Genomic DNA, 11027 nt, shown 5'->3' with positions numbered 1-11027 from the left:
GGATGGCGCAACTGTGTGTTATGATGGTGTTGTCCCTTACAGCAACCAACGTTGTGGCGCATGACTGCAGTGGCAAGCGCGGTGCTTGGTTTGCGTTCTTTTGTTAACAACGCTTGGAGGGATCGCATGGTATTTGGGCGAGCTCTCGGTGAGCGCGTCCATAACGGAGAGGGCGGGTGAAGACAAGAGGTGGAAGAGCAAAGTGGATCTCACTCGTCGGAGAAAAACAAAACAAATGGCTCTTGTGATCCCATATAGGAGATGAAGAAGACAAGAAAAAAATGATGGGCAGTGAGTGGGCCTGATAGGTACACGTATTGAGCATGGATGGACCAGAACAACTTCCATGTTAGGGTCTTGTATTTGCAATTTGGTCCATGCTGTGAACCAATGCTGTCCGATTATCAGCCTGCTATTCTCAAGCGTTCCTCTAAAATCGATAATCTTAGACGTACAGGTCTGTTACAGGATTGTTATGAAACTTTCCTTAAACCTCTTTGCCCCCCCTATTTCCCACCGGGGTGGCCCGCCTCACTCTCCTTCCTCCCAATCCCCTTTTGCCATGTCAGCATGTAATTAATCCGTCCGTAATTGCACGTGCAGCAAAGCCCCTCAGAATAAATCAATCTGTACCCATGTTTCGTTCACTGAACCACCACGTAGTACTTCATAATAAACTGAGGCGAAGGCCGAGGGGACATCAGTAGAAAGAATTTGAGAAACGAAACCAACAAATTAGCAGGCGATGAGACGAGAAACGAGATGGAAAGGAAAGATCACCCGTACGTACACCAGTTATACGGTGGCGAGGTTGTTGGTCAGCACTCAGCAGGCACCTCCTCACGGCCGCATGACGATCTTGTGACGAGGAGCAAAACGATCTCTACTCCTAATGTCGGTAGGTCGCGTTCCGGGTTTTATTTTCGTCCCACCATTTTCGTCCGGTTTTTTTTCGTCCTGGAAAAACCTACGAAAAAAATCAGGACTCGCACGCACGAGCGAGACTGCCCTCGGGGGGAGGCCTCCAGATCCCTTCGCTGCCAGATCCCTCCTCGCGATCCTCCCGACGTCCTCGCGCCGCCGTCCTCTTCTTCTTTGCGACTCCTCTGTGCACGACGCCCTGACCGACGCCGGCGAGTCCTCGGCACTCCGCGTGCGCCTCGCATCCAACGCCGGGGAGGATCGCGTGACTCCGCCCGCGTCGTCGCCTCCGACGCTGGCCTCTCCTTCACCACCGTCCCTGCCGGCAGGGTCCCCCTCGTCATGGCCTTCCTCGCCTGGGTGTACGTCACCAGCTGGTACGCTTATGCCTTCCCTCCCTCTCTCTCCTTCCCAGATCTCTCCTCTGCTCAACACCTCTGATCTCCCATTGATTCGTCTGCAGGCCATATGGCAGGACGCGCAGACCCGGGCGATCCTCTCCGGCCTCCTTGAGAAGAGCTCGACTCCAGCCCGGCGACGACGATGACCTGATTCCTACCCGTGGACGATGATGTGCTCTGGCCCAACCGCATCGACCTCAACAAGCCTCGTCAAGAATCGTCACCGTGGGCTGCGCCCCTCTCTTCCTTCACGACCAGGAGTTGTCGAGGAGAACCATCAACTTGATTGATTGGTTGTCTACTTGAAAAGAAAAGAAGATGAAGTACGTGACCGTTGTAGCTACTGTTGAATTCATGTATATACATTGATTGTTCATCCAATTTTGTCTACTGTTTTCCTAAAGGACGAATGAGTGGATCTGAAGGAGAGAGGGCGAGAAGAAGAGGCGCCGTGTGTCTTGTAGTGGGTGAGAATTGTCTAGCCGGCAATGGATTTCCAGCAAGGGTGGCAGAGAAAAATCCATGACGAGATGAACACCACCACGACAGCATCATGAATGTCATCGAGGTACCTATGTTTCCTCAGTCCTACCAGGAAAGTTTTCAGATAGTTACTGCTAAGAACTTCTATGCAGTTCTCTTGGGCAATAAAACTGCAGTCACTGGAGGGAGCAAACCAAATGACCATATATCTACTACTCAGATCACGGGGGTTCTGGAGTCCTTGGCGTGTGCAAGTTATATCCACTGTTTTGTTGTATTAATTTGTTTTCTTCATCTTGTGTATTGACCTTTGCAAGTTTCAGGTATGCCCAACCTGCCATATCTCTATGCTGCGGATTTTATCAAGGTCTTACAAGAAAAACATGCATCCAACACCTACGCAAAAATGGTAAGGCTGCCCTTAGTTACTTTTTTGTGGTAACCTTGTCCTGTATATATGTGGAAGCTTGTGAAAGTGGCAGTATTTTTGAGGGTTTGATGCTTGCAGACCTCAATATTTATGTCACAACAGCATCTAATGCAGAAGAAAGCACCTGGGGTACATACTGCCCAGGAATGGAGCCATCGCCTCCTTCTGAGTATATTACCTGCTTAGGTGATCTCTACAGTATTTCCTGGATGGAAGACAGGTATGTAACTCGTAACCTGAATTCACAATGATAAGATTAATTTACAGAGTACCAGTGTTTAGCAGAATAGGGTACAATGACCAGCATCTGATGAGTTATATTTGGTTGCATTACTTTGCACTGCATAGTACCTCAAGGAGGATTTTGTAACAAGTCATGTCCATTCCTTCCTTTAGTTCCGAAGTACATGGCATAGAACCTGCTAATTTGGATTACACAAGTCTGCTGAAGAATCTGTTTGTATATTAAGCATTCACTTAATGACATGTTTGGTTATCCTGGTTCCAGGCTCAGATTGTTTGTAGAGTAATCATACATCAATAGTGTATGTGTGGTCTGTATAAAATGGATAGGCGTAGATTTTCTTAATCAACTTGGTGCGCATTATTGGTTCTAGCTGAAATATCTTTTCCCCTGCATCTTACACTAAGGGAGATTCAGGGAAGAAGTGAGGTGCATAAAGTATAACAACAAGGCAGGCAAGATACTGGTGGTGTAGGCTTCAACATTCAGTCGTTGTGGCCACAATGCACTCTTATTTCATAATATACCTTGCATGTTTTTTATTTGAGAGGGAATTAGATTTAGCCTAGCCGTGCTATCCATCCCAGATGCTAATAAATTGTGTAACTACGCAAGTTCTTTTTTGACTCAGAAATAGCATCGGCTGCATAGATGGAGTACGTTTTACATGTTTTTTTGTTGTTGGAAAAAGTATGCTTTTCATCTTAACCATACACATGAAAAAAAAATGCTATTTTGCCAAAGAATTTCTTGTCAGCTATGGTATTTAAGCTCAGAGTTACTAACTCAATGAGGTGTATTATAAATTTGGAGGTACTAATTTTTTTTTCATATACATAAATGTATTTGACACCTCTGAGCATCTACAGATCTTGCAATTGCTAGATAGCATTTGCCTTCCAAATTTTTTCCTTGAGACCATGTGGGTCTGAAGATAAATTGTTTAATAGTGAATGTTGTTATGTTTATGCAAGTTGGATGCTATTAAAAACTTCTTATTTCCCATTTTGGGTATGAATTATGCTTTATACTAGCTGTTAGAGAAATATTAGAACACAGTGTGCATGATAGTTTTTTTTAAAATACCTAAAGAACTTTGGGTCCTGATGAACTCACAGAAAAAGAGATTTGAAATTAGGTCCAAGCCTAAAGAAGGGCCACGCCTAAAATAGAACACGGCACCCCTTTCTAAAATTACTAACGGGGTTGATGTTGTTGCACGTCGTGGCGGGGACGGTCGTGTAGCAGCCGTATGTGCACTGCTTGTGCTAGGCGCCGATCTGGAGGCCCCTGATCGGAAGGGAAGCCACTGGAGCTGCTGCGGGAGATGGTGGCGGTACGCTGGTAGAGCTTGGAGCAGACGTGGAGGGGCCGGACCTGCTGGTCCTTGAAGGTGCTGAAGGTGCTTTGAGAAAAAAATCAGTTAGGTATGATTCTCAGTTCTCACTACCTCCGCGTGATGCAATTAAAATTTCAAATCTTTATTGTTATTTCCAATTAATTTCGCGGCTGATTCGACAATATCAGTTACTAACTTAATTCAAATGGCTGACCAATTATCCGAGACAATTTTATAGTGTTTTACTTTATTTCTATAACTGTTATCCTGTAAATTTAGTTTGTTTTAAAGGTTTGCCATGTTTCTTTAAAATTTATCCATTGAATTTGTATGTCTGCTCCACTGGGCTGCTGCTGCAAGCTTTCATGTTTGGCTCTTGCACCATTGTTTCATATTTGTATGCTCTATTTTCCTGTTCAGTCATTTTGGTCTTTATATATGGCTTGCGTTTGTGGGAATCTTATTCAATCAAAGGTTATAAGATATATTACATTGCCTTTGTTGTTTCTCATATATATCTTACATAGATCACTATATGAAAAACTTAACCCTTATGAGGTCGCAGTTATGTTACGTGTTGACTACATATATAGTTTGTTCTACAAATCATGGCATTGAACTTGCAAAGTCAGGTTGGATGTAGCTCTGATATAATTATGTATGAAGTGATATGAAGGTGCGCTCATGTCTTGCAAGACATCCCGCTTCTGTGTCAGGCAAATGTGCACATCATTGACACCATTGATGCATGAGCACTAATAATTTTTTTCCATCTTTGGATGTTCCATAGGAAGTTCAGATTTTTATTGACCATTTTTGTACATAACGATTTATTTTTTTCATTGATAATTAGGTGAATTCATTACAGTTTGAAATGATCTATATGGAGGTCACATTGTTTTTTAGGGTATTAGTCCCCTGGTGAAGTGGTGGGCATTATCAATGCTGCTGCATTTTAAGGTAGTGGTCAAAATGCTAGCTAGGATAAATTGGAAGGAGCCGATCATAGTTTTTCGGCTATTACTGTAGAAATTCATGGTATTATCCTTGCTATGACAGTGATGTATTTGCATTGCTGCATAAATTCATGGAGTGATTCATATTTTCTTGACTCATTTTACGTGTATTGTTACTGCAATAACGACACAACTATTCTTTCATCTATGGTGTTAAAAATAACGACGTGTAACATATAGAAGGGTAGGACTTTCAGTTTCTTATTTGGATTTTGCAACTTAACCATGAATGTGAATGTGTAGGAATAATGCCAAAATTACCTAACCGAATTGCAATAAGATTTTTACATTTATTATTTAAGTCAAACCTTACCACTAGGAGATGAAATGGTTGTTTTAGGTGTACATGTACTAAGAAAAGGAACGGCTTGTGTTCCACGATGGTACGTGCCGCAGTATACTCAACGGATGGCAGGTTCTTATATGCCATATGGAGAGGGAGAACCAGGTGCCTGAGGGACATCGAGCTTTCCCATGTCTTCTTCCTTCCATTCAACGTTGTTAAGATTTTGAAGATTTTTGGCGATCTGAACTCGCGTGACATGGACCCTCTGCAACGGACTCTTGGCTTACATCAACCATTTTGTTGACCAAGTACCTGTATTGCGGCATGATCCAAGGAGTGGATCACTGCATATATCCTGACATGACTGGGTAAGTCACCTTATTGTAGCAATTCAAGCATTTGTCAATGAACCTTGGCAAGTGTAGTTCAGTGATGTGGTCTTGCCATGCTCAGCTCTGTTTATTATGCATCAACGGCCATCAATGATAAGTAATAATATATTTAGTAAATATTATGATGTGCAACGCCAACCATTGGAGTGATTTAATGCTTCCAATTATGCATTGTATATATTCAAATTATGCACATGTGATTTAACGCTTCCAATTATGCATTGTGTATATTCAACCATTGGAGACTTGAAGTAGGAATTAGTGGAGAATAGGAAGGTGGATAGTACATGGGAACCAATCAAATACGTGTAGGTATGACATGGTGCTTTTTTTAATCTCTTGCCGATGTCAATATTTTTCTACAGGTACATATATACAACTGAATCACAGAAAAAAATTGATTAGGTACACCATAGAATAGTCTCACATCTTGGTTTATTTACTACCCTGTTTAAATATCAACCAACATGCATGTCAAATTTATAATTTGTTAATTGCTTGCCTCAAGGCAATATATATATATATTCAATCACTGAGGATGCAGAATAAATTATTATTCACATGTGTGTGTGTGTACTTGGACAGAAACACTCCCATACCTGCGGTCTCAGTTAATGTACTGATGTTGAATTCTTCTGTCACTCCTGATACAAAGCTATAGCTATACTTCCATTTGCCAAGATGATAAAATTGGTAAAATACAGTGATTTAGTTACTTTCAGATTTTGGTATTTTCTGAGAAGTGCTCCACAAATATGAACTAAACAAGCTTGTATTTTCTCTACTCCTAATGTCTCAGTTGGTAGTCTCGCCTCACCCACCACATCTCACCACTCCTATCTTTCGCCCACCACTTCCATTTGCCACTGAAATGCTGCTATTTTAAGAATTCAAGAGATTGCCTTTTCATTTTGTAAAATATTCCTGTTTCATTGTACCATCTGAAGTGACCAAGCATGATCATGGTTTGCCATGTATGATACAACGAAGTCATTTTATTAAGCTGGCATTAGTAATTTTGCATTTTACATGATTCGTGTGCAAGTTCGAACGTTAATATTAAGTTTATAATACTGGCACAGTCTGTTATTGTTATCTTCTTGGGAGTACTTGAGAAGGCGTGGCGGGGAAGGTGGGGACACGCCATGGCAGAGGCCAGTGGCAAACCTACGTGTAAGCCCTGAGGTCCGGGGAAGGTAGCTTTATTTGGCAATGCCAATGATCAAGTTAGGGATGCACAAGTCAACCATGAGATGTGAGTCACAGGGCCATCTTTTTTTTCCTCAGAAATTTGTCTCTCCAGTAACATGGCTCCTTAACAGAACCAACTATGGTTTGCTAAATTTATTTGGATGGAGGGGTGATATTTCCTTTCTTTACAATAGATATATATTTATTTCCCTCTCTATCCATGGGCGTTAATATATTTATTGTAACAAGGTCGGAGACTGATGTGGATGCGCAAGGGCAGCGCTGGCCTCTGCCTAGAAGGGCAATCACAGTGTACAGAGCTCTAGCAGCACTACGCCGTCATCCTCTGCCTCACCCCGGCCGCATGAATTTCAAGAGATGGTGAGAGTATCTCTGCAAATTGTGTATTTTTTAATTTAGACCTTTTTGCTCTAAGTGCCATTGCACGATTTCGACTTGGCGGTGATATTTCTCAAATGCTGCAAATTCAATCTTAAGTTAAAAATAAATAACACTGCGTAATTTAGTAATGGGAAATCTACAAGTTCTTAACCATCCTTGATTTGATTAAGTAAGTATCTGAGAGACAGTAGGTGGATATATTACTATAAATGCTTAAACTTTTTAGCCTGTAGCGCTTCCTAATCATAATACTTATGTATACTTTTTGGCTCCTACTGAGTTAACCCTGCTACATCTGTACATCTGCCTTTGGGTGGTTTTCCCCTTCCTTACATATATGTAGTTCTGTATTTCCAAGCTATTGTTATTGTACTAGACTGAGTGGTTGGGTACGCATCCCTTTGTTTCGGACAATTACAGCAAGGAAGTAGGAGGAAGAAGAAATGCAGGCGACCTCATGAAAGTCACAGCAGCAAAGATCCACAGGTGAGCAATCTTGGTTCCTCTGCTTCTGCACTGCATATATATTTATTTTCTAGAAATCTTCTCTTTTTTGCAATTTCTGTTATTTTGCTTACTACAAGTAACATGAAGATGCCATATGATTTTGTTCTGTTTGTGAAGATGGAGAAGTCAACCATGATTTTTGAACAAGCATTAGTTTGTGGCTCATGGATGAAGATTGCAAGTACTACTTTGTAACTAATTTAGCTAATCGCTCACCAAGTAGGTGATTTAGCTAATCGCTCACCAAGTAGGTGATTTAGCTAATCGCTCACCAAGTAATTAATTTTTAATCTGAAGTTGTATATTGACTGTAGGACAATAGCAACTCAGTTTTCAACAGCTGCAAAATACTGAAATGATGCTATTTTAAGAATTGAAGAGATTGCATTTTCATTTTGTAAAATATTCCTGTTTCATTGTACCATCTGAAGTGACCAAGCATGATCATGGTTTGCCATGTACTCCCTCCGTTCGGAATTACTCGTCCAAGAAATGAATGTATCTAGATGTATTCTAGTCGTAGATACATCCATTTTTATCCATTTTTGTGACAAGTAATTTCGAACGGAGGGAGTATGATACAACGGAGTCATTTTATTAAGCTGGCATTAGTAGTTTTGCATTTTACATGATTCATGTGCAAGTTCGAACGTTTGTCGAATAATACTAATATTAAGTTTATAATACTGGCACAGTCTGTTATTGTTATCTTCTTGGGAGTACTTGAGAAGGCGTGGCGGGGAAGGTGGGGAAACGCCATGGCAGAGGCCAGTGGCAAACCTACGTGTAAGCCGTGAGGTCCGGTGACCCACAACTTTTTTATAGCACCCCTTTGTTTTTCCATAATTTACTTATTAGTCCTTGTAACTTGAGAGGGTTGACCCCACAGATTTCTAATGACCTCACAGGGTATTCTTGCTGGCGTCGTCGCTAGCAGAGGCGCATGGTCGACAGGAAGAGCCGGGGCATTGACACTTTTCGTGCTACCAACACTACATACCAGCGTGAGTGAATGTTATAGTGGCCTTAGATGCCCTATCAAATTCTTGCTTGACTTTTTGGTTTTGCATGCTTGGATGTATATTTCAGTTCCTGCATGATATTTCTCATGTGGAGTTGAAACCACGTTCGTCCAATAGGAAATAATCATATCTTTCACTCTGAAATCATATTGCATATAGAGTGATGATATGTTCTTGTGCGAATTACTGCACACATATACATTGAGTTACCTGAAAAGGTCTCACAATTGGGCTCCTACAAGTAACACTATCACTCGCTTGTAGTGTTTGCAAATGGTGATAATTGTCATACTACTCGGTAACAGCCTTACTCGAATCAGCCTTGACCTTGTATAATATACATAGTGATTTGGTGCATGGTATTTTTTAGTGAATTTGATCAAGATTTTGTTATTTTAAGTACATTTGTACATTCCGTTGTTTATTTAAATAAATTTCCCAGTAAGTTGATTTTCCAGCATGGTCATAATGTTGACATTATGAATTGATTTGTGAAGCACAAAAACACAATAACAGTTGGGAGGGCTGCTTTATATCCCTAGACCCCCACCCACACCTGACCGCCATTTCCCTCTTTCCTCGGTATCATAACCTGATGCGACGTTGGCGGCGCAGCAGTCCGGAGGAGGCCAGCAGTGCCGACGACGGCTCTGCGATGGGGAAAGGTCGCTCATCATTGCGGCACCAGCAGTTCGACGATCACATTATATCCGCGTGTTGATGAGCAACATGACTCTCCGCCCTTCCTCCCTCCAGGTACCTCTCCAAACCCTAAACACCCCTTAGGTTCACAGTTTATCACTATACTACTATTGTTTAATTAGATGGTAACATAAAACTTGGAGTGTCTGATCGGAATTCTTATTCACTGCTAGAGATGCTAATTGGGTTCTCTCTGCCTCTCACAAGTTTATCCTTGTGTTATATCTTATTCAGGGTAAAAAAATGCCCAGAATAAAGAAATGATGAATTATACTGTACTCATTATTGTAGTTAAAGATTACATTTAAAATTGATCATCGATCACGTGGGATGCTGCCAACTTGCAGGGTCGATGACACATTAAATTGCCATATTGCTTTTCCCTCTTCTTCGCATGTTAGGAATATATCTTTATCAATAGAATTTAATATTTGTGTTTTCGCATGCAGGAAGAGACATGATCATATCGATCACCAGTCATGGAGTCAAGTGGTTGTTGTCGTCAAGCTAAATGTTGGTGAGTGCCAAATGAGATATATGTTCTAATATTCCTGAGCTGGACATTATGGTAAAATATTAATTTTAGAAATTTTGCCAATCATACCGGTCTGTAGCTATATCACATTGCAAAATTCCATGAACATGGGGTCCACATTATTTTTCACATTGCAAAATTCCATGAACATGTGGTCCACATTATTTTTCTATTATATTTTTCCTGCCCAAGCGTGGATGCAGGTGGATGTGGGCGCTGCGGCTGCCACCAAGGATGTAGGGGTCATGCTACAACCGGTGAGGACACAATAGGCACTTTTTTTTGGGATGGAGGGAGTATTACATTCCTTGTAATCGCATGCTATATTTTCAGTGGGAATTCATTGACACAGTTCCTTACAAAAGTTGTATCTTTGACATAGGCAAACTGCTCAAGTGATTATATCATCCATTCTGATTTTGAGGGAAATATATCCAAATGAACAGTATGATGAACCTAATGGCTCTCTATCCTCATTTCTCTAACATGCAAGCGTCATAAATTTTAAAAAGCCTGTGGCAACGCACGGGCAGTCTACTAGTTTTGCCTAGGGAACGACGCCGAGCTAAGTCACCGTCCGTCGTTCGTTCCTGGCGGCCACGAGGATTTCGGGACTATGGCGGCGATCAGAAGACGAGAACGAGAGTCGCGAGGCGAGAGCGAGAAAGCGCTGCGACGTGTTTTTTTCTCCTGAGAAAAGCGTTTTAAGGTCGGGCCAGTCGATCGGCGGCGGCAGGCCTAACTCACTGGCCCGATACGAATAGCGGGCTGAGCAGCGGCATACCTGGGCTAGCGGCAAAACATCTACCAAAACGATTCGGGCGGTTAGAGGCCCACTTTATTTGTGTTGCTTTTCTATTCCCCAGCCCACCTATTGTTCACGATCCCTCAAAAAAAAAAAGAAGCCCTATTGTTCACGAGTTTAAATCAAACCAATGCAGGCCCCACTGTGCCACGTGACACATGTGGTAAGCAATCTAAACTACTAAAAAAACACACGCCCCACTGCTAACATGTTTTTTCCCCGCTGGCCCACCCACACACATTCCTCCGTCCTCCACATGCATGCATGACATGAATATGACACGTCCACTCTCTCTCTCTCTCTCTCTCTCTCTCTCTCTCTCTTCTCTCATCCAACAAATCTATCTTTTCC

At 41.9% G+C, this 11027-nt stretch overlaps 1 protein-coding gene across 21 annotated transcripts; it reads left to right on the top strand.

Annotated features, from left to right (window-relative positions):
• The first annotated feature begins 1042 nt into the window (after positions 1 to 1042).
• LOC119269378 lies at positions 1043 to 10339 on the top strand. 21 transcript variants are annotated; one of them, XR_005133581.1, is made up of 17 exons: positions 1044 to 1298; positions 1385 to 1645; positions 1727 to 1890; positions 1958 to 2059; positions 2129 to 2214; positions 2314 to 2455; positions 3725 to 3906; positions 5175 to 5488; positions 6595 to 6767; positions 6953 to 7084; positions 7526 to 7591; positions 8308 to 8410; positions 8521 to 8616; positions 9250 to 9390; positions 9786 to 9853; positions 10075 to 10128; positions 10254 to 10339. XR_005133581.1 is itself a non-coding variant. In XM_037551202.1 (14 exons), the coding sequence occupies exons 8-14, from the start codon at positions 5445 to 5447 to the stop codon at positions 9795 to 9797; spliced, it is 582 nt and encodes a 193-aa protein (XP_037407099.1). In that variant the 5' UTR covers positions 1046 to 1298; positions 1385 to 1645; positions 1727 to 1890; positions 1958 to 2059; positions 2129 to 2214; positions 2314 to 2455; positions 3725 to 3906; positions 5175 to 5444; the 3' UTR covers positions 9798 to 10319. The 21 variants fall into 21 exon arrangements, 12 of the variants coding, with proteins under 12 accessions (XP_037407099.1, XP_037407095.1, XP_037407097.1 ...); XR_005133580.1 differs by having other exon boundaries at positions 10064 to 10128; XR_005133577.1 differs by having other exon boundaries at positions 1043 to 1298; positions 9786 to 10128.
• The last annotated feature ends 688 nt before the right edge of the window (positions 10340 to 11027 follow it).

Source organism: Triticum dicoccoides, chromosome 3A (genome assembly GCF_002162155.2).
Source record: "Triticum dicoccoides isolate Atlit2015 ecotype Zavitan chromosome 3A, WEW_v2.0, whole genome shotgun sequence".
Classification (NCBI taxonomy): Eukaryota; Viridiplantae; Streptophyta; class Magnoliopsida; order Poales; family Poaceae; genus Triticum; species Triticum dicoccoides.
This window is presented reverse-complemented; position numbering and strand designations above follow the sequence as displayed.

Excerpts from the sequence above, each read along its gene's own strand:
- LOC119269378 (XM_037551201.1), top strand. The coding sequence starts at position 5,445 with ATGATCCAAGGAGTGGATCACTGCATATATCCTGACATGACTGG. Across the intron at positions 5,489-6,952 it reads ATATATCCTGACATGACTGG|GTCGGAGACTGATGTGGATG; the intron begins GTAAGTCACCTT and ends TATTGTAACAAG. Across the intron at positions 7,085-7,525 it reads CGCATGAATTTCAAGAGATG|CAAGGAAGTAGGAGGAAGAA; the intron begins GTGAGAGTATCT and ends GGACAATTACAG.